At 44.8% G+C, this 23893-nt stretch overlaps 1 protein-coding gene across 2 annotated transcripts in view; it reads right to left on the bottom strand.

Annotated features, from left to right (window-relative positions):
- Positions 1 to 23158, bottom strand: part of NPSR1 (neuropeptide S receptor 1) — a 105402-nt gene extending 82244 nt beyond the window's left edge. The window contains exons 1-2 of one of the 2 annotated variants that reach the window (XM_006912056.1): positions 22983 to 23158; positions 3760 to 3892 (exon numbers count right to left, since the gene is read on the bottom strand). In XM_006912056.1, coding sequence (XP_006912118.1) covers positions 3760 to 3892; positions 22983 to 23123 — 274 coding nt within the window. In that variant the 5' untranslated portion in view covers positions 23124 to 23158. The remainder of the gene's footprint in view (positions 1 to 3759; positions 3893 to 22982) is intronic. The other variant, XM_015589434.1, reaches the window with a different exon arrangement.
- Between the last annotated feature and the right edge of the window lie 735 nt (positions 23159 to 23893).

The raw sequence follows: 23893 nt of genomic DNA, 5'->3' as shown, positions 1-23893 counted from the left end.
TTTGTTATGGACTGAATATTTGTTTCCTCCCCAAATCTATATGTCGAGACCCTGACCCCCAGCGTGACAGCGTGACTGCATTTGAAGACAGGGCCTTTACAGAAGTGATTCATGTTAAATGCAGGTAGGAACTGATCTGATAGGGTTAGTGTTCCAGTTAGAGGGACACCTTAGAGCTTGCTTTTTCTCTCTCTCCATGTGTAGGCGCTGAGGAAGGGTCATATGAGGACATAACAAAAAGGCAGAGTCCCCCGCAGGCCAGCCTGAGCGCTCCTTCAGGAGCCCACCCTGCTGGCATCCTGATTACACGCTTCCAGCCTCCAGACTCTGAGCAAACAAATTGCTGTTGTTTAAGCTGCCCAGTGTCCGGTATTTCAGACTACACAGACTAAGACACCCCCTACTTGATGTCAAGAGAAAAAGACCTGTAAAATTATAGTCATATTTAGGCAAATGTATTGGCATCGCAGGGACACAGTAATACTAACCACACCTTTATGTGACAACAACTCCGTCGTGCTGAGTTGAAGCCAGCAGCCTGTTTTAACATCACCCTTATAGGACCAGTGTCTTGTCAGTGGTTTTTCCCCCCTCATATAGAGAAGCCTAATATATGGTCCTCTGACAAAAGAATTTTAGTGATAATATGCTTATCTTGCCATTCTTCCTTAATCTAAGTGGTCGTCTGAAAATCATGAAGACTTCGGGTTATATGGGTTGGACTTGATATCACTAGAAAAATTTCCTTTATGTTTTAATTCTCATCGTCATTGTTCCTGACACATATAGTGTTCACTTTAAACTACATATATAATAAAAGAAACTGGAAAAGCCCTCACATAGCAACTTCTTTAAAGAGAATGAATTTCGAAACTGTCAAACGTGTGATTTTTCTAAACCTTTGTCAGTTTAAAGCTCTCTACCTTTCTGCCCCGACTCTCCCCAAACCCAACTCAAAATGCTTCCCTCACATATTGAAGGTGGGATTCAGATTTTAGGGGCGAGATCTAATTTTATAATGGCACAAGATTATCAAATTCAGTTGAAAAATTTTTATACATTGACAGTTGTAAACCAGTGGCCTTTAGGCCAAATCTGGCCTGCACCTGTGGTTTGTTTGATCAGCACAGCCTGTGACAAAAATTGAGTTTGAATGCCTTTAAGGTGCGACTCTCCTCCATTCTGGCTGCATCTTTGCTTGTCTCTTCCCCAGGCTCTTGTCTACTCGCCTAAAGGCATTTGAGATTACAACCCCTCCTCTGTATTGAGGTGATGTGTTTTATAATTAAAGTTTTCATTGAAATAAACTACATAAAATGCCCAAATCATAAGTATATACTTTGGCAAATTATGGCCAAGAGAATGCATCCATGTAACTCTGATCAGGGTTCATAAATACAACACTACTAGCACCAGAGGCCTGTCTTCGTTTGTGTTTCCCCCAAAGCAAATTCTAAGACAAAACTCATCATAAGGTAGACATTGAAAGAGGAGCAAAAGTAGAAAAGTGAAGATAAGACACAAGGCCGGGGCAAGGTAAATCGAGGAGTTTTGGGGGGAGCTAAAAATTTTGAAAATATATAATATTCGATTTTAAGGTATTTGCTTTTCTATGACACAATCTACTTTTGTTGCTTGAAACATTTGGTAGAGTCTTTTAGACATAAAAAGTCATGTTTCTGTGGATGATTTTAAAGAAAACAAAAGGAAGCTGAGTGCCTCGTTAGAGTTGGCCTAGAATAAACAAACAAACAAACAAACAAAAAAACCAACTAGGGAAAGTGAGATGCCCACGAGAGAGAGAGCTCAAGTTCAGTGGCATTAAGAACCAGAAGTCATGAGGAAGAATATTTGTCCAGAAACTTGAAGAAGTCTTGGGGAGGATAATGACATGGGATAGGGAACTCAGATCAAAGTTGTGTAAATCTCAAAGAATAATATCCTTCGCTGATACCCGAGTAAACTTTATAGACTTACTCAAGACTCAGATATGTATCCTCTACTCCCCTACTGAAAGATCTGAAATCATAGGGAAATGGAAATGGAGGAAATATTAATATCTTAAATAAGAAGTTAGTTCAATTTTAGACCCTTGGCAAAGCTTATCTCTCCAAGAATTCTTCACTTGAAATACTCTTGATCTGACCCATTGGGTTTTTCCAAGAGGGAAATAACAATTAAACAGCCTATTTAGAACATTCATGAGAAATTAAGTCTAGGTTAATGCAGCAGATTATGGATTTGAATAGAACACACAACTTTTCTCTTTGGCAATAGATGGCGAAATTCCAATTATTCACTTATTGGTTAATTTTGACAGCTCTTTAAATTCCAAGCTGATATTCTTGCCGTCTCTAAATTCTTACACTCTCAAAGCAGAGGTGGCTCTGTAGAGTGTTGGTCATGACATGGTAATTGAAGGGATATAATGAAAGGAAGTTATTGCATCCTCATTAGGGATTTTGCATCTCAGCGTTTGCTGGATATTCCCAATTACCCTTTACTGCTGCAATCACAGGAAAGGACAATGGGGCTCCTGTTTGTAAGAAAGATCGATGGAGTTCTCTCCCATCCCAAGTCTCACCTTTGTGACTCAGGGTCCTCTTATCATCTCTATATTTCTTAATAGTGCCCTGTTTTTCAACCCGGTCACTGGAGCCCAGCTCAAATAGATGGGGTTGCTACTTTTTGTTGGAGAGAGGGGTGGAAAATTTCAGGTTATCAACAACGCATGGCCAAGATTCTCTGGTAAGTTACAGTGTTGTATTTTTTTATATAATTGTGGCTCAAGACTAAATTCTCAGGCACTCTCTGATGCTCTTACTGCAACAAAGTACAACCTGACAAGGTTGAAATGCACCAAACAGCTTTCTGACAGCCATCTACCATTGCTCCTTGTTAGCACTTAACACTTAAAAAATTTTTTTTTTTTTTTGCATTTGCTTTACACTCTGATTTAAATTAAACTCACACGACAGATATCATGTTCCCAGAGCCCAGGACTCCAAGTCTGTCTTAGGCTAGACCTTCTGGGAATCACATCTGCCCACTCCCTTCTCTGGCTCCCTCTTTGGATGTGTTTTCCTTTCGAACATGAGCCCTACCAATTTGAACTTGACCCATCTCTCTGGGGGTCTGTCTTTCATAGATCCTTGTTTAACATGAGAATGTTTTACCTTTTCCCCTCTAGGTGTAATGTGTTCATGCTTTGACTCTACTGGCTGTTCCCCAAATCCACATTTAAGTATCCTGATCCTGGTTATTATCTCATGTCCTTATGGCATGCCCACCGGCGGTCACTTACATTTCGTAAGCAATGCCCACAAACTTAAATTGGCAAGGTACTTGAGACTTCACATTTATTATTAAATAGAGCTATTTCTGGCCCCTTTTCTGGGATCTATTCTATAAGCTCATAATATGCTATGATACTGTAATATCACCTTAGTCAACGATGGAGTCTGGTATATAGGGAGAGTGGAACCCTCTAGAACCTTTTGGTGGCCCTGATTGGTATTTTCACATCTGTTGTATAGTGAGTTATTTTTGTAATGGAATCTTACGGGTGTTTAAATGTGTTCAATTCGTTGGAAGAAACATTCAAATATGGGTTTTACGTCCCTGTAGAAATGACTTCCAAATTTGCTGATGCCGTTTGGACTGATAGTCTACTATTTCCAGGGGTAAAGTCATTGAAAGTGAGGAGCCAGAGGAATTTTACACACAGCTCATTCCTCTCCCTCCTGCACAGTTTCTCACCTGTGACAGCCAGCTGAGTCACAAAGAAGGTCATTCTCGACTTCCTCTTCCTCCTCCACGTGGAGAACAGCACGATGGCGTTTCCAACAATGGTGAAAACGAAGAGGACCCACAGAGTTATCAACTGCTCAGTCTGTGGGAAACAAAGCAACACAAAACCACTGTCCTTTACAGAATCAAGGCTCAGGCTTCGGCGCTGGGAGGTCATTCTCCTGTCTCAGATCCCTGCCTGTCCAAGCTTTACTCTCCAGAGACCAAAGACACGTGGTCCTTATTTACACCGATAGCAGTGGATTTTGATGCTACTTTTAAAAAAAATCTCTTTGGAAATATATGTCAAGAGACCAAAAGAGTATATATTCTTTGGCTGAGCAATTTTAAATCTACGTGAAAGAATTCAAGGTCTGAAAAAGAGCGCTATAATTGCAAAGATGGTGTATTTACTGTAAGAAGAAATTGGAAATTGTTTAAAGATAACAGGAGAGTTAGGGAAATAAAATGCTTCAAATTCAGTGAACTATTTTGTAGCTATTAACAATGACCGCCATAAAGATTATGTACTAACATTTAAAATGCTTATAATGATAGGTAGAAAAACATGATAAAATTATATATTGGATATGATGACAACTCTAAAATTATACATGTAGGAAAAAGACTGAAGTACCCTAAAATGTTAATAGTGGTTATTTTAGGGTAGTGTGATTATGGGTTATCTTAATCATTTTCCTTTGATAGAATTTTAAAATGGTAGAGTTCTACCGAATAAGATATAGTTAGTAAAAACAAAAACAAAAACAAAACAAAAAAAAAAAGGAAAAAGTAGGACTGCTTCTCATTTAAAAATGCCACGTCGTTCACAACGTTTTCCATGATTCCTTCAGATTTGGGCAGAACCTTGGCAAGACTGCACGAGGGAGGCTCAGACCAATTCTGAAAAGTCTGAAGTGCTTCTCCTGCTTGGAGGAGACGAGGAGGAGAACCTGAAAAAAACCCCTCGAGACGGCGACGTGCTCTGCGTCAACCTGGCTAGGATGCGGTGCCCAGTTTGTGGCACACCCGTGTGAGACATTACTGTGAGGGTATTTTGTAGATATAATTAACATCTACAGCCACCTGACTTTAAATGAAGCAGGTTACCTTCCATTGCATGAGTGGGCCTCTTCCAAGCTGAGGTTTCTCAAAGAAGAAGGAATTCTTGCTCAAGAATTCCTCCAGGAACATAGAAATCTTGCCCGTTTCCTGCTGCTCCCTTTATGGATTTCAGACTCGCCAGCCATCAGAATCATGAGAGCAAATTCTTTAAAATGTGAATGCGCGCGCGCGCGCGCGCACACACACACACACACACACCCATAGCAAGTAAATAGTATTTGTGTGTGTGTGGATATCAGTTCAATTTTTACTGTACTCTACATATTGTGCAACTTGCTTTTTCAGTCTGTTGGAAGAAGGAATGGCTGAATAAAAGGTGATACTTTCATACAATGGAGTAAAATATGTCAATGAAAAGAAATGGATTAAATTTACTGAAGAGGCAGGGAAGCATAAGGACCAGAGAGGCGAGGGGGCCCATGTGCGCACTGAGTCAGCTCGGGTTCCCTTAGCCCCAGTTCTCAAGCATAGCGTGACTGGGGGGCCCTTGGGTTGCTGGGTGGATACCTACACCTGCTCTGCCAGGTTCCAGAGCTGGGGGAAGGTCTCGAAATTGCTCCTCCAGCCATTTTCCCATCTAGAAGTCCAGGCTGGAGCTGACATCTCCACGAGACCTGTACTTTGTCATGCTGTTATTAAGTTCTCCAGGTGGATTTCCAGGTGGATTCCTGAGGTCCTGGCCTTGAGCTGCAGAATGCTGGGAGTTGGGGAGGATGGGCGTTGCGGGGTGCCAAGGGCAGGGTGGATCCACAACTGGACGGGGGCACGACCACAGGGTCGATGACCTCTACTACTTTGAAAGGTGGCAGATACCTCGTCCCCAGCCTGCTTACATCACCTCCCATTTGGAGGGCAGTCTTTGCTCAGTGCCAGGCCATGTCCATTTTCTCTAGTCCTTTTCTGACCCGCGGGATGCCTGTCTTCCAGACGGTTCATTTCTCTAGGAGGCTAGATGGGGGCGGCATTGAGAAAGCATCAAGTAGGGAACCTAAGTATTATGAAAAGCGCTATTCTGAGTGGAGCAAGGGAATGAGTTTTCGTAAGAGAATTCTCTCCTCTGAGAAAGATGGACGACTGTGCTGTCAGGCGCAGATACAGCAGGGCAGGCTTTCGAGGTGCCGTGCTGACGTTTGCCATTCAGTAGCTGGTGTGTAGGTGGTGGGATATAAATAACTGGTTTGAACTTGGATGACCTACCTTTGAAAACCAAAGAGCAACTTGGGGACCAGTGTAAGAAACTAGGTGGCTTGACGTCCCTGTTAGCAGAGGTCTCACTGACACCACGGTGCTGATAGGTGACGCAGCTGAGGGCCAGGGAGGAGGTGTAGCATCTCTGACCCCTCTGCAGTCCTAGTGGGACTCTGGGGAAGATGGTGGTGTCCTGGGAAAAGATGACGGGACTGGGAGTGTGGCGGGCATGGGAGGGCGAAGTGCTTTCAAGCCCCGCTGAACGCGCGAATGATGGATTTTCTAAGATTTTCTCCTGTATCTTTCGGTGACTCTGTTTCATAGGAGAAGTATTTCAATGCTTTTGGTTAATTTCTTTTTTTTTCTAATTACAGAACACAGTATCATGTCCAGCAAATTTTCTCAGCCTGGGTGGTGGTGGAGCGCGGTTCATCCTCATATTCGTCCAGTACCGAATCGACCTCTGTTGAAGCCTTTCAGCATCAGGGGAAGAAGGGAGGGAAAAGTTAGGATGTTTGTGATGTCTCTTTGCCAGATCAGAAAGCCAGATCTCCATCATCTGGTGAGTGGGGAGAGAGCGATGTCTGGAAGCAAAGAAGTGGGCAGCTACTCTGCGGGCCACGGTAGGTTTTCTGGAAGGTAGTGGACACGGAGTTGTTTTTCTGACGGAGACTGTCTTCTCCAGCACCGCCCATGGCTCTGCCCAGCTGCCCACGTTCCTCTAGCTGGAAGAAAACGGTTGACCAGCAGTCTCCTCTGGGAGGGCTGCAGCCTTTGGCGAACTTGCAACAGAACTCTGCTCGCTGGAGGCCTACACCTGCCTCAGCCTCTAGGTTCTGTGTAGTGGAATCCCCCGGGGGCTGACCTCCCCTCCCCTGATTCTCGAGGGAGACCAGGGAGACCCTTTTTGCATATTAAAACTTACTTCACAGTGAGTCTGTCTGCCCTGCCCTCAGAATGTCTTATCTACTCTACACCTGACGGAGATTCCTCTAACTTTCCAGCAGGCATGTGCCTACCTTCCACTTCTCACACAGAACTTTTCCAACTAAAGTTACACTCTGAAGGCCTTTGGGACGAGAACTGGGAGGAGGAGGAGACCAGATCACGTGAACTCGGGCAAGCTGGAGAAGTCACCTTTCTTCCCAGACTCTCTCTCTACTCACTCCTCTGTCTTCGCATCACTAGCTGCCTGTGGTGTCAGAGGCCACATCTCCAGAAAAGCAACACTGAGGCAGGTAAACGGTTCGTTTTTCGCACGGCACGTTGGCGATTACGCTGCTGGCACTGAAATTCAGGTTTCCAGAAATCAAGGCTCTTTCTCACGGAGGAGCCGCCGCCTCCCGGGGGGCATGGAGTGGCCGCTTTCTTTGTTTTCATACTGCACCCTCCCGACCCAGGCAGCCGACATCTGCTCTGCCGAGAGCAGAGTGACAAACGCTGCAGATCAGATCCCCCAGGCAGCTGTGTCAGGAGTCAGAGTCGGGCCTGGGGAGGGCTGGCGCCGTCTGCGCTGAGCCTTCTTCTGAGGAGCTGGCGGGACCCGTGCTGTGGGCCAGTGGACCCAAGGTGCTCTGTAAACGGGTCGATTCTCCTTGGAACTGGATGGTGCCCGCGGGGCAGGCTGAGCAAGCCCTGTGAAATCAGCCCCCTCCCCTCACTTTGGAGTTTTCTGTTGGAAGACCACCTCATCTTACCTCATAGGTTTCAGAAATTTCCAGATGGAGGAAGTCCCCCCTGCCCCGCACTACTGTTGCTTTCTGGAGTCTTCCTAAAACCTAGGTTTATTTATTTGTGTATCAGTTCATTCAACATCAATTCATGGTCTGCAGTGCAAAGACGTTGACGCGACAAGGGAGAATAAAACATGCAGAGTGTATAAATTATACTCGGCCAAGTTTAAATCCTGTTTCATCAAGCAGGGCCATTAAGTATGAAAAGACTTAGTTGTGCTTTGAATTCGTAGCATATTCTTACCCATATACGCACAAACACGCAAACACACACGAATCTTAGGGCAATGTGGGGACTTGGGGAATGATGGCGATGGGAATCGGGCAAACAAACTTGGAGGCACTCGCGCATCACACGTAGGTGAGCGACTTGGTGTCAGTGTGGGTAGGTGTGAACTTGACAGCGGTCTGGCTCAGGATCAGATGCTTTGCTACTTGCTTGATGTGTGATAACATCGGTAAGTGATAACCTCTCCCAGCCTATTTTCTCATTTATAAAATAAGGATAAAAATAAAATCTGCCTCAGGATACTTGTGATGAATAGGTATCATGATGACAATGGAGATTTCTAGTTTAGTGCCTGAAGCGTAGTATTACACGCAATAAAAACTGGTTTTATCGCCTTCCTTAGTTTCATGGACTGCCTAAAGGTTTGAGAAGTGATTTATAAATAACTCACAACCTTTTAAGGATGATGCTTGAATTCACCCTGTTTATCCTATTTTCACCTTACTTCGCAGGCTTTGGGAGGTGCTGGACAGGCACTGCACCTGCACCCCCTCCACCCAGGTACTGATGGTGCCCCAACACCGTTTTCAGATCGATTGCAGAATATAGTTGGGGATTAAATGCCCCCTAGTGGTCATGTGAGGCAAAATTCCAGTCAAATGCTCAATACTGAGTAGAAGACATGAAATTTGCAATTTCTCAATGACGAAAGACTAGATAGAGTCTTTTCAACTCTGTTACATGGTTGCAGGCTCATGGCTAATTGGTTTTCAACCTCAAGTTATTGAGACCAGGAAGTGGCATCAGCAATATTCAGATCAGAAAATTCCGACCTGGGACTTTGAAAGGTGGATTGTAGCATTGCAGTGCTCCCTGGATGATGCTGGTGCTGCCACAGGGCTGAGGCCTGGGATTTGACTCCAAGGGACATGGTTCCAAGGATGGCCTTGTGGGCAGGCGTTAGGTCGGGGTTGCTATTCCAGGCTGGCGTTCCGTCTTCCTTGTAGAAGGTGCTTAATAAATATCTGTTGGATGCATATATGGTTCATGACAAGTGCAAGGGCACATATAAGTATCACAGGAAAGGTTATTTGAAGTGAGAATTATCTCAGGCAACAGAGGACATTTCCTTGGGTGACTCTAGATGAAACTGGATGGCAGACTTGTCTGGAAAGGAGGACATGATTTATCCAAACTCAAGGAGTGATGATCCTGTTTTCCAGTATAGTCCTAGAAACTGGAAGAAAAAAAAGCCTAAAGGCTCTTTAACACTTGTAGAGTGAAGGGGAACTAACATGATCTGAGCGACTCACCTCAGCCCCGCACCTGACTTGTTGCTCGTGCTGTATTGTAGGTGATCGCGAGGTGCTGAGCATCGTTTGAGACACTTTTCTTCCACTCGCTTCATCATCACAGCCTGGCCGACAGGATGTCCCTGTCCTCGATCTTACAGGTAAGACTTGGAGCTCAGAGAAGTCACTACCCATAAGTGATGCAGCTGGGTTTTGAGCATAGCTTTGCTTGACTGGAAGGTTCATGCTCTGATTACTGTCATGGTTTTCTGTTCTAATTTGGGGCCAGAGATGGTGAAGTGGCCTCATTTACTTTCAATTTTCAAGCGGGAAGCAGATCTTCATTTTTCCTCCTGACCCGAAACTTGTCTGAAGCTGGGTTTCTGGAGCTGGATCGGTTTATGACTCCTTCTCCCCCTACTCCGCAGGACTGAGCATAAGATCAATGCTCAACATGTGATTGGATGGACGGACACTGAAGCAGTGTGTGGCTTTCACGCACAGTAATCATAAATGTCATCAAAGATGCAGCTGCACCGTCTGGCCCAGAGATCACAGAGATTTCTGTACCCCTGACATTTCCATGGCCCATTTTAGGATTATTGTTATTTCTGCGATGTTGAAGATGAATATCTCAAACACAGGAACAAGCAAACATATCTTCCTTCCCAAGAGAGGAAATGAACTCTCAGGTTATACTTCAGCCCTAGTTCTCAGCGAGCAAAGAAACTCTCCTCTCCTGTCACTGAGACCTGAGTGTCACCTGTCACTCACAGTACCAGGCTCTGGGGACGCTCAGAGCCTCATTAATTTGTGTGGGCGGGTTAGAAACATCAAAAGCAAAAATCCGCAAATGTCTGATTGCACTGAAAATGAATCACAGTGTAACACAGGGCGCACACAATTTAAAGTGAGACAAGTAGAAATGGGCTGCAAAGCTTTGGATTCCTTAATTAGACTCGGGGCATGAGATACGGTCGGAGGCTCTGGAGACCCCTGGGCGGTCGCCACGTCTGAACAGTTGGGAACCTCTCATTCAGAGGTTGGTCCCAACTTCCCCGGGTGTCTCGGTCCAACTGCTGCTTCAGAAGGACTGCCAGGTGCTAACGGCCAGTAACGGTCACCGGAAGGCGTGTAGGTGGGACGGGGCTGGCTCGGGAGGGTCTATCTTGGCTTCTTCCACACAAACCCCTCTCCCGATGATGAGCCTTTTGAAAATCTACATTTTCACCACCCTTCTAGGAACGCAGCTGGGAGACACCCTTGCAAATACAATTGAATTATTGTCATCACAACCATCCATCTGCAGTCACCTTTTCTAACTGTTTTGCCTAGAGCTATGGGGATTCTATTTCGGATTACCCAGGATAGTCTTTATTTCTAATATTCGGTTATAAAAAATGTAGAAGACTTTTCGATTAATTACTATTACAAAACTAAAACAATAATATAAAGCTACATGTAAGTGTGAATGTTCATTTGTTTTATATTTTTGTAAAGCTTTTCCTAGCATTATTGGTTTCTGGAACAGGGGAGGAGATTGTAGTCTCTGACTGGAGGCTGGTGGGACCAACTGACAGCGGGCCTCCCGGGTGACGAGCAGAGAACATGAATGTGATGGGAGATACTGTCTCATCTGGGTCTGTCGAAGTTGACAGCAAGGTGATTCCAGGTGGAATTGCGAGGCAGGGCAAAGGACCCAGGTGATTCCCAGTAGCTGTGGACTAAGCGTCATTCTGCGAACTGTCATATAGTATATTAGAGGGGAAAGGCATTTTACCTTGAGGGAGAGCCTTGGCATATAAATTTTGGTGTAGAAATGATACTCAGGCCAGAAGTGGGAGACTGTCCTTGAAATCATACTGTTGTGAACGTGATTATCCTGGTTTGCATTCTGTATAATCAAGTTCAACAAACATTTACTGAGAATCTAGCAGCAAATTTCAAAATACCGTGGGGATATAAGGAAGGCTAAGACAGGAACTCATAGTCTGATGGTGAAGGCATACATGCAAACAGAAATTTTCAGTGTGACCTCTTATAATAGAGAGGTTGTAGAATCTCAAAGAAGGCATATGTAACAGAACTTGAAGAGAGGCTGGTCGCAGTTGGTCGAAAGGTACATCCTGGAGAAATTAACGTGTAAGTTGAGTCTGAGAAAATCAGTGAAAGTAGCCAAGCAAAGAAACAGGGTCCCTGGCGAAAGTATGGGTGAAGGCAGAGGGTAAAAACTCTCAGGTGAGTGGGGACAAATAGGGAACAGCCATGAACATTAGGTGCGGTCCCAGAGCACAGAGAGGCTTATAAAGAGAAGTTGGACCAGTGTCTTAAAAACCAGCTATTTCCAAAATGGGGCAAGGTCCACCCTGGGTCTTTGTCCTGAGTTAGAAGAACTTGCTCCCAAGAGATTCGTCCCTGTCTAGAATTTTCTCCAGTTGCTTTCACTGCCTGACAGGCCTTTGCCCTGCCTCTCAATGCCACCATCGCAGGTGACAATAAAACAACTTTAGCGCCTTCCAACTGGGGCTGAACCCGAAAGCAATTCACTGCCTAACATTGATTTCCTATTTTCATATTAAATAACTACATTTCTCTTTCGACTCTGGCCAGAAAGGGTTAATTATTGATCTGGAGTCTTTCAGCATTACTGCCTTGGGTCTAGTTCATGTTTAATTAGTGATGTTAATTTCCCATTGCCCATTTTTTCTCATTCCAGTCAGAGTACGTTGGTGGGACTCCATCTGCCCAGCTGTCTGATCCAGCTTCCTAATTACTAGTGAATCCTCAGATTTCACCAGAAGCAGAAACACCAGTATCCCACATTCATTCTAACGTGACCCCCTTCTTGTGATTCATTCTTGAATCCTAAGAGGACCTCCAGGTCAATCATGACCTGGATGTACTAGAAGCTTCGAGACAATTAAATTCTGGGACTCCATGTGAATGCTAATAACATATCAGACCAAAGATGTTGGAATTCTTCTGAAAACCCACCAGGCTCCGAGTCCAGGTAGTAATTAATATTTGCTGAATAAACAAGTGAAGTGTCGTCTGCTATGTACCAAGAACTGAGATTAATATCTAAATTGCTCTTTGAGTTCTCAGACCTTTGAAATATAGAAAACTAACATTTGGATAAATTAGGTCCAAATTTCTACAATGTGATAGAAACCAAAGTCATTACTATGCAATAAAAATATCAAGAAACTATTCTTCCCGATGATCCATATAATTAAAAAATCAGCCTGCGAGGATTTGTTTGTTCGTTTGTTTTGTCGTTGTTCTGGAGGTGCTAATAAACAGAGTAAAGTGACTGGGTGAACTTTCTGCTGAGGGCTCAGCTCAGCTCTGACCCTGAGACTTTCAGTCTATAGTTTCCGGTCCATCCAGGAGGCGCAAAACAGGTACTGAAAGAAACCCAGGGGAGCTAGCAAACAGAAGAGCAAACGGAAGAGCAAAAGCAGATGTGAGGCTGGGGCGGGAGCTGAACATCTGGGAGAGGAGAACAGGCGGGGAAAGGGCACGAGAGGGGCTCAGAACGCGGGTTCCAGGCAGAACGCCCGGAATCGCTATTCCTAATGCCTTCGTATTCCTAATGCCTTCGTGCATGTAAATTGAGTGGTCGGTCGGCAGAGTGTGTGTGCACCCAGTTCATGTAGTTGATCATCTCTCTTGGTTTCCATTTGTCCCATCGTTCCCTTGCCTGCATTTCCAGGTCCCCTACAAGCTGCATGAGCCTTGCTAGCCTCCACCACCCAGGATGGGACACTAGTTCCTGCACCTCTCGTCGGTCACTCTATGGGAGTCTATCTGAAGTCTACAGATACACCTGCCTGCCTGGCTCCCAGAATCACTCCTTTGATTTGGGTGGAGTTGGCCACATCACCGTGGGCCTGATTACCTGAGCAAGGGGCTAGTGCCCTGGGCCAGGTTGGTCCTCTGACCTGACACCTGCCTCTGTTGAATCCACCTTCCTACTCTTCTCCACTTGACGTGGAAGTCTAAGTAAGTTCGGCCCATCATAATGATAATAGAAAAATGACACGAGATTGGAAAATGGATTTTCAAAGGAACAGATAATTCACAGGTTGCATGCCTAATTCAGAACTCGCTCTCTAGATCTCAACTGGGAGTGGGAGAAAAATTGGGAAGAAACTGGTAAGAGAGAGGAGAGCATGAAATGAAAGGGGAGAACCATCCGTTGCATCGCCCCCACTAAATCCTTGAATTCTGCTGTGGCTCTGAACGTGCGTAACCTTAATCATTTAAAGATCGCACTCCTCTCTCACACAGTTCTTTGCTGCAGAGACGCCGGCAGCAACAGAGATCCTTGCACGTGTGGTCCTCGGGGAACAGTGCATTATCTGGAACTTCCCCTCCCCCCATTTGTCATACTCAGCCGTCACAAAGGCCCCTGCTTTCCGGTACCTTTTAGAAACTCCCTTAAGGGTTCCTGCAGAGGAAATCGATCCTTTCATTTGCTCTTATGGAAATATGATGGGCACAATATATTTGAGAATCTACGTGGTGCATTTTACATGATTATTTTGTTGTTTCTAATAATAAAAGTAATATGTGCTCATTGTCAAAATTTAGTAAAATATAAAAAGTGTACAAAGATAAAAGCCTATATTCCAGACAGAATTTCTCACTTTCCCATTTGAGTATATTTTCTTCCATATTTTCTGGGTATATATCTATGTAGTGTATAAAACTTGGAATATATCATATATACAGTTTATTGTGCTTTAACAAAACTTAGCATTGAGCAAGGAGCAATAATTGGTATAGGTACACAATATTCCTTAATATTTCATCCTATGGTTATGTCACAATTTTACTCTTCAGTCGTCAGGTGGTACTGAATAAAACAACCTAACACACGAGACCGTGTCCGTTTCTTTGAATATTTCTTTAGTATGCTTCTGGTTCAATCCTGCAAGTAGAGTTAGTAAGCCGAAGTCCAAAAGCATTGTTGAAGCTTGCTGCATTATCACCGAATTGCTCTCTGGAAAAGCTGGGTTAGTTGTCCTGATTTACTCTTTCACGAGTAGTTTTATAGAACTGTCACATGCTTGAGGTAACATTTTTCTTTAATATTTACCAATTTCATATGTCTTATGTTATTTCATTGTTAAGTTTGTGTTGTTCAGATCACTGGCAAACATTTTTATATGTTCTTTTGACTCTGCATTTAATCTATATTTTTAAATTTTCTTTGCTCTTTTTTTTCTATTAGAAATATATGTATTTTTATTTATATAAAATATATTTTTTTCTGAGTTCTATACGTTAAGGACTTTAATCATGTTATACTTGTTATTATTAGCTATAATATATATATTTTCATTCCAAATAATTTGCTCAAGTTTTTTGTTTCCCTTTGAATTTTATTTTTAGTCTTAGAAAGCCCTTGCTTATCCAAAGATCAGTCTGATACTTTTACTGTTTTTCTAGCTATGTGAGTGATACAGAAGCAACAAACCGTCAGTTGCCAGAGGGGAGGGGGTAGGAGCATGAGCAGAAAAGCGGAAGGGCGTTAAGAAGGGTGAACTTCCCATTATAGAATAACTCATGGGATTATTGTACAGCATAGACAATATAGTCACTAATATCGTAGTAACTACGTACAGTGACAGGTGGCTGCAAGACATCGTGTTGATCACTTTGTAAGGTATATAAATGTTGAATCACTATTTTATACACTTAAACTAATCCAATATTATATGTCAACTATAATTTTTAAAGCTCTCTGGGAGGGGATTCAATATTTAAAAATAAAAAAGTTTAGCGGGCTGAAATCATTTTAGGAATACTCGTTGAATTAACGTGTTAGTGTACCAGCGCCTTAGGGCAGTGATGCGTCCTCTCTGGCTCCTTCTCCTGGTACCCAGTACAGGGCTCTACCCAGAGCAAGCATCTGTGGTCTCCCCGTTCATGGGAGAGGCACAGTTTCTGCTTGATGTGTCCAGAGGCAGCAAACAGGGGTCACGTGTGACTGCCTGATTGAGGTCCTGGATCCATTAACCACATTGAAGATGACCCTGTGGCCCATGGGTGGTGCCCTCTGCGCTGGGCACCTTGCCGATCTGTGGGACTGAGCTTCTACAATCAGGCATCCAAATGCATAAATGAAGATCCGGGGTGTGAGTGTTAACACATGCCTTTCCCAGTACTTGCCTGGTGGCTTGGGGCTCAGAGGTGACGGTCTCCAAGCCTCACATGTGGAACCAGAACTGGTGGCATGGGAAGGGGAAGAGGAAGACTTTGGACGCTGTTTGCTTTTGGTCTACAGATCTGTCTGCACGCTCCTCCTCCCATGTGGCTTGCTGCGGTGTCAGGGATTCCCCCAAACCATGCTGTCTTTAAAGCTCAAACCCAGTGGCTTGTAGAACAAGGAGTAAGGCTCCATCCTCTCTAAACTGTTTACATGAATTTATGGAGACTTTAGAAATAAACAGAATGCTTCTTGATGTGCTCTTTTGTCAACAAAATATCTACCGACCTTTAATCAACTATGCATCAGACACTATACTAGGCAGCGGAGTCTAGAGCTGCCCCTAACTAACTAGCATCCAGTGTGTGTGTGTATCTGTGCGTATGTGTGGCTGTCTGTGTTTATGTGCACATGTGGGTCTGTGTATATGTATTTATGTCTGTGTGTGGCTACGTGTTTGTGTGTGGGGGTGGACATGCAGGTCAAGAGATGGAGCACGTTGCTCAGAGATTCCAAGTGCCTTGGGATTCAGGAAAGTGATGTGGTGGACTATTAAATGAACATGACGGCTTTGCAGAAGATGGAGAATTGAGCTGAGATGCGATGTCAGAATGAAATAGCATGGGAAAGCTGTTTCTGCCAAAGGTAACCAGAAATGCACTTCCTTAGAATATAGTGAGACAGTCGATGCAGTGAGGTGCAGTGTGTGAGGTGAGGAGCAGAGAGGGTGGTTGGTCAGACTTGAAAGGCCAGGAGGTTGGGCCGAAGAGCTTGGCTTTTAGCCTGCAGGAGGTGACGGTTCAGCCGGGGGGTCAAAGCAGTGCACTACATTCCCCCACAAAGGCGTTCAGTGAGGCCGCATTTCCCACGCCCGTCAGCTAACTTGTTCTTGCCAGTGGGATTGGAGTCCAAGTCCTGCATCGTTTCAGGCCAAAGAGATAAGAGAAGGTTTGCCATGTCTCTTAGAAACCACTTGTTCTAAAACAAGTGACCTGCTTACATCTCTGACGTGACGAAAAATAAACCTTTGATGCGTTAAACCATTGAGGCTCAGGGTTAGTTTTTCCTGTTGCAGAACCTAACCTATCCTGACTAAAATCAGCAGAAAGATCATATTTTAAAAGTTTCCTTTTTCTCTCCCTTCCTTCCATTCTTCCTTCCTTCCTTCCATTCTTCCTTCCTTCCTTCCTTCCTTCCTTCCATCCTTCCTTCCTTCCTTCCTTCCTTCCTTCCTTCCTTCCTTCCTTCCTTCCTTCCTTCCTTCCTCTAATTAGGGCATAATTTCCCATTTCTGTAAATAGCCCTTCATGGAGTGGTCCATTAAGCTTGTCTATATAAAAATTAGACATTATATCAGGATGATAAAATGAGAAATGGAATCTTCCCTAAATACCTTATTCTGCATTTTTCATGGTCTAGTTGAAGGAGAGAAACAGCTCAATTCACCACCAGCTTTGAGGACCTAATGCACATCGAAGCCCTTCTGGGACATTTCCGCCTGCAGCGGGCTCTCGTGGAGTCTGCGGCAGCTCATCAGCTCTCAGTAAGTAGCTTTGAGAAAAGAGTGAAATGACTTATTCCTGGAGATATAATAGCTCACACTTACGGAGCTCTGTACTCCAGGCCACTCCCTGTTCTTAAGGGTTTCACTTAACTTTTCATGACCACCCCCTGAAAGACATTCAGTTATTAGCATCATTTGTTGAGTGAATAAACCAAGGCACAGGCAGGAGTAAACTGCCAAGGTCACATAGCTAGACAGTGGTGGCACTGGGACTTGACCCCAGCAGTCTGGCGTTAGATCTAGTGCCTCACTAAAATGATGAAGATCTGAGAACCTGAGTTTAGCTGGGATGACTAGGCTACATTTTCTCCATTCGGGTAGACTAAGAGGTCCAGAGAGAAGCTATGTTCAATTACCAAAAAATAAAATTACATTTCTTGTCCACTTGAGTTCATGGCTCGAAACATTCTTACCCACTACATCGACAGGAAATTATTTCAAGGATGTCAGGATGACATTTTGAAGCATTAATGGATGGGCTCTTTCTCACTTCTTTGATAAAACCGCCCCAGCCAGAGAGCTTTGCTTCATCTGTCATCAGGGTACAATCTTTACTCTATCGATGCCAACAAAGAGAAAGAAGTCAGCATCAGGCTTTCAAGATGCCTCACGGAGGACCTCATAGCAGCGTGAAGAGAAATGGCATTTTCCCCTGCAAGAAGATGTGTCTCCTGAGCATCCAGAGCAGAGAGCCTAGCGTAGGCTCAGCTCCCCACAACAGAAGAAGGAGGCTAAGAGATGTAGGCGTGTTAGAGGGCACAGCAGTGGTACAGGATGTGAGGAAAGCTAGACACCGGTAAGGGCATATTATACTGCCACCCCCACAGGTTAGCACTAAAAGAGAGAGGATGAGACAACACCCGCTAAGTTGGGGAGCCCAGGATTAGAAGGGTACTTACTGTATGGGAACCAGGGAATAACGACTCCTGGGAATTTTTCCAGCTATCATGGGGTGGGAGTTCTATAGTTATGATGGCCCCATGGGTAGGAAAAGGAGACAATGCCACTTTGTTTCTGCTGCCCAGAACGGGGAGTAAAGAAGTGAAACTTTTCATTCCCTGTAAGGACATAGGAATTTAACCAGGATTGAGGGGGCGAAAGAGGGAGCTGTGAGCATTCGTGTCCCCAAAGGAAATGTGACAAAGGGATGCTGTGGTAGAAGGCAGTGCAGTCTTGACCTGGGCCGGATGGGAATCTCAACAGGGTTCTGGACTCAGGATGACCATTCTGAAGGTCAGACAGGGGTCTCTCTCTCAGCTGCAACCACCTGCCCACACCCCTTCCTAGGTGGGCGCCCTCCCTCACCCCTACTGCACCCATGAGCACGCTATAGAATCACATCCCTTAGAGCTTTGATGTCTCCTTAAGTCACAAAATAGGAAAACCCTCCATGGGCTGAAAAACTCTGTAATGACTGAGTTTACTCTGAATTAACTAAGATCATCTTTCCTGCCACGAGATGTATTACTTACACAAAGAGAAATTTAGATGAAGCTGTCCTTTTTCACATCTACATAGCTTGGAGCTGCATGGTGTCCTTGCAAAGCCAACGAGCAACGTCTGTGCCTTTCTCAATGATGCAGAGTGAAATTGGACATGGTAGAAACAGGCAGTAAATAGGAGACCTTTCATAATTATTTCACTGAACAAAACCAGTAGTAATCTCCTATGAACAGCTGCACTATTCGACTGGTAGAAACTCAAAATGAACACATGGAATAGAACTAATTAGAAGAAGACCAACAAGTCCATAATGTAAACACAAGACCCCTTGTTATGACTTGCACTAAAGATACACTAAAAGGTTAGGGATGGAGGTGCTGGGGCAGGCAGCGCTGACATCCTGCTGGGAACCGAGGCGGGAAGGGAGACAAGCGAGTCCCCACGGGGTAGGATGGCAGCAGACGAGAGGAAGCAGGCGAGTGGGCAGAGAGGAGGTGAAGTGGCAGTCGCCGAAGCTGGAAACGCTGGTCCTCCGTAGCTAGAACGAGTTCTTACAAATAAACTGTCAACCTGAATATAATGAAAACAAGTACACAGTACAGTAAACTTAAGCTGCTTACGTTGAGCACTTGCTTGAAGCCTCGTGTGAGATAATTGAGACATGGGTTGAACTGGAATTCGCTTCTGTTGCATTAATGGAGGACGGGTGTGTTAGGAAAATTAACAGGAAGATGGCAGGTGGTGAGAATGAGCAAACGAGGGGAACAAACTGTGTCCAATCACCCTCAGGCACTTAGAAGCTGCCACTTACATATAAATAATGGTTAACTAATTGCATATTATTTGTAACTACCCAATAAAGGAGATTCAATACAAGATAGTCATGAGGTAATATTTAGCAGTCTTGGTTCATGGTTCTCCCCTCATCTAAGAGAAATAAAATGGAGTTCATTTGCATTATTTATAATTTAGCCAATTTACTAATCGAGATAGATTTCCTTTCCAGTTACTTTGAATTAATTTCCTCATCATTAAGAAATCGGAGATTAGAAAACATTGCAGTGAATTCAGGGGCCAGGTTAAAGGGTGTGATGAAGAGGCTATTATTCCATCCTTGTCTCCCACTTGGACAGCTTTACATGCAGGCGCCCCCTTCCCTGTCCGATGAGCCAGATCCCGCTCTCCTTAAAAGCTTCTGGGAGATTCTCGCAGCCATATCATTCCTTAATGCTGGGGTTTAGGACTTGAGGGGTAAGCTAGACAGGACCTTGAAGTTAGAAACTGTGAAGTAAATTAGGGCCTGAACTGAGGACCTTGAACCCGGGACCACACAGCGTTAGTCACACGTGGTTCATGATAGAGGAAGAAGGTGATGAACTCGCTCCCGGCCCCTCTGCTGTCATCTGAGGCCATGCTTAAAATGCAGAGTACGTTAGAGCAGCGGGGAGCGGGGCAACAACTTGGGGTTGGAGATGGGAAGGCAGAAAGGCTCTAAGCCAGTGAAGGAAAAGTTAGTAAGACCTGGACAGGGATATCTTCTCATCTGCCAAGAGAGCTTTGGGGTTTGGAGGAGAGGAGGAAGCTGAGGTAGCAGCCCAGGCATGCAGACGGAGGCTAAGACTAGGTAAGGCTGCAACGCAGTGGGCACAGGCTGCCCAGGGCTAAGCGAGGTGTCCGGTATCAGTCCGCGGTACCACAGCTGGTTCCATGCCCCGCCCACTGGAACCTGGAACTTACCTTGGTCACACCCGCTTAGAAATGAGATAAGAACGGGATGAATGTGCCTGCAGAGAACGACCTTGGCAAGTATGGCCGCTAGCGACCCGGCAAGGCAGGGGCTGACATGCAGAGCAGAGAAGAAGACCCCCACCTCTGTCCCTGAGAAAGGGAGCTTTCTGTTGCCCCGTCTGACAAGATGGAGGTGACTGACAGAAGCAGAACACCACACTTCATTTCTGCAGGACATGTTTATTGAGTATGTCCAGGATGGTGCAAGTTTCTGGAGAGAATCTGAAACAACATCAGGCATTGCGTTCACTCAAGGAGCTTGATGACTGTTACACATTTACCTGACGCATATTAAAATGACAGTTGAAGACAGAGCTGGATTAAGTGACAAGGAGAGAGGTACAGTCCATGACAGTACTGGAACTCAGAGGAAGGATGAGACAAGGGGGGCTTCCTGGAGGAAGCAATCCAAGAGGAGTCTTAAAGAGAAGATCGAATCTAGACAAACACAGATGAAGATGAAAGTCAGTTCCAGATGGAAGGATACAGCATGGTTTGTGAGAATTAAATGAGATACTTCACAGAAGTCATTTAGAAAGATTCCTGTGACTAAGAAAGCCCGCAGCAAATGAATGTATGGCTATTGCTATTAGTAGCTCTGTTGCTTTCACTGCTGTCACCATTTTGCTTTTTATGATATTTTTACTGCTTTAGGTAAAGACAATGGAGATTTAAAGGGCATGCTTGGAAAATAGTAAAGAAGCTCAATTCTGACTTTCCTACTGAGAAATATATGGGATAAAAGCATCACGGTGAACAGGTTTTACATTTGTTTGTTTGTTTGTTTGTTTTTAGGAACTGTTTCTGTATCGGCAGCATATCAAAAGCACTTGTGCTCAAAGGGAGCCATGAAAAAAAGTTACACTAAGTTAGGTTCCCACAAACACCACCACTGACTGCAGTGTAACTAAAGATCACTGTTTATGAAGTGGAACATTTCAATCTCCTGGCCAGACATAACCCCTCTCAGCTTCTCTCCTTGTCCAGTGGTCCAGTTGCTGGACGGCAAACATAATCAACAGGAATGAGATAAAAGTGATGTGATTCCCTCTGCTGCCTAGCGACGATGTTGCTAGGACAGGGTACAAACACTAGTAGGGAGCGAGCAGAATTTTTTTTTTTTTGTGTCCACATATTCAAAACGTCCTCTCAGGAGCCGCATTCAAAAACTGGCAAATGAGGTTTCAGCTGGTAGTGATTATCGCCTGGGTCTCTCGGAACAACTGCCTTATTGCTGATGATTATCCCTTTTGCAATGTCCAATCTCTCTCCATTCTGTTTGCTGTCATGTTCTATAAATATCAAAGAGGCCACAGAGGCGGTGTCACTGACAGGAGCCCTGTGCCTCCTGGGTGTGCAAAGCTTGCTTCTCTGAGGCAGAGTCTCTGGCCGATTTTGTAGAAGGGATTATTGAGTCAATGGCAAATGGCAACAGACTCTAATTTCATCGTCTATTTTCTTTTGAGGGGCTGGGCGTCTGGGCTGCACGTGCACACGCTGCAAGAGGTAGACCCGAGAGACAGGGTCCCCTGCAGCCAGCCCAAGTGACTTCTTTCTTTGGGCTCTGCTGTGTTGCAGAGTGTCTTGGTCCCTGAGGAGTGTGAGGCTGGCTCTAGGGACAGCTCCCTGCTGAAAGTTTTATTCTCACGCAGAGCGTGAGTAGAGAGGTGGATATTCTAGTAATGATACCTTTTTGGATAAAAAGCCAAATTATTTTCAAAATGCCAAGATGGTTAAAAAAAAAAAACTGCTAGAATTTTTCTTGAAATGTTTTTCTTTTTGATAGAAAGGACCAATTTGAGACCTGGGAATTATTACAATGACCGAATACATCACGAGGCAGCGTGTGAAATAACCTGCCATCCCAAGCATTCTCACACAAGAAGCAGGAAACTGTTGTTTCAGATGTCGGGTTTGTTCCCGACCAGCTCTTGCTGCAGAAGAGGGAACAATATCAGCTTAACGAGGGTCCTCTCTTCACTGTGGCCCTCCATACTTTCAAGGTAAAAACTCACCAAACTCTGATTCCTTCATTCATTCTAGGAGTCAACTTGTTGCAAACAGTGGCACCGTGCACTACTGTTTAAGAATCTATTTCTCACTGATGTTCAATGCAAAGAATCAATAAGGAAAGTGTGGTCCTTCCTTGCTTTCTTGGTGCTGTGTCTCTCCTGGCATCAGGCACTGTCCCGGGGATGTGAGCTTGCCACAACTCTGCTGTTCCTAGCAGAAAACTCAGAGCAATAACCCTTCGAGACACAGACGTTTCACTCATGACTGTAGGATTAATTAAGTGTGCTTTCACCCAAGGAAGAGAGGAAAAAATTTTAAGAAGGATCCACTCACAAACGTAACGCATAATTCACGTATTTTGAACAGCAGCAGGAAAAGAAGGAAAAGACCTGTATTTATAAGAAACTACAACAGAGGTCTTTGCATGGTATGAAAAACTCGGTACTTTAGCTTATCAGTTTGGTTTTTAAAAAATTCTTTATAGTAAAGAATATAAACTTCACCCATTTACAATATTGGCTATTATATTTAACTGGCCTCTTAAAATTCACCCGTCTCATTATCTAAAATCAGTGTTCAGGATGGAAGGCAGGACACTCACCTTCAAGGAGTAATAGAAGGAGCCCCATTCCTCTTCCTCCACTTCCTGGAGAGTTGTGGGGAAGCAGACGGCTGTGGAAGAATCCAGAGTCTGCATGGTCCCGTTGGAGTTGGGGCTGCCCTCTGTGAGGTTGGCTGGCATGGCTCAGGAGGAGCCGAGCCTCTGGCTGTCCCTGCTCCCACAGCCAGGAGAGAGAGCCGGGCAGCAGCTGCACCTCCTCTGCCTCCCAAGGCTTCCGGCTGGAGCTCGGCTGAGCAGAGGCACGAGCCCTCCTAAGCCCACCTCATTGAAGAGCTCTGCCTGACGACAGGGAGAATCCACGTGCTGCTCTCTCCTCAGCAGCTACGATCCAGGAGCTGGAACAGCCTCATCACCCCACAGTTCCGCCCAGGGCCCCGGCTTCACCCCAGGAGCAGGTCAGAGCCCCCCTGTAGCCACCCACATGGCTCCCCGGACAGCCCTCCATGCCCAGTCGAGCTTTCTCTAACTTCCAGAGTGGACCCTTCCCACCTACCCTTCCTTCAAGTTTCAATGACAGAGGAATTTGGACTAATCAGCAGGTTGATTAATTCAGATCATGTATGCACTTCAGAAATCCAGACATAATTATGCATTTGTTTCAGCTCAGGTGGCCTTCTGAGTTAGAACCCTCATCCAGCCATTTACTTAGTAGAGTGCAAAGTATTTCGGTAAGCATGGGCTAGTAGCACAGTTGCATTTCATACTCATGGTTCAGCTCTAGGTTTGCACAGGGCAGTTCTCTGAAAAGTCTGGGATCTGTGTTTGTCAATAGGCCACGGTCCCTTGCGACGACTGGGACTGGTGCCTGGATGGCGGTACTTATACTGTAACGTACACCGATTTGCACCGAATCCCAAATGCCGATCGAGGCATGAAGTTAGCATGAGTAA

The sequence above is a fragment of the Pteropus alecto genome, unplaced genomic scaffold (assembly GCF_000325575.1).
Source record: "Pteropus alecto unplaced genomic scaffold, ASM32557v1 scaffold21, whole genome shotgun sequence".
NCBI classification, from domain to species: Eukaryota; Metazoa; Chordata; class Mammalia; order Chiroptera; family Pteropodidae; genus Pteropus; species Pteropus alecto.
This window is presented reverse-complemented; position numbering and strand designations above follow the sequence as displayed.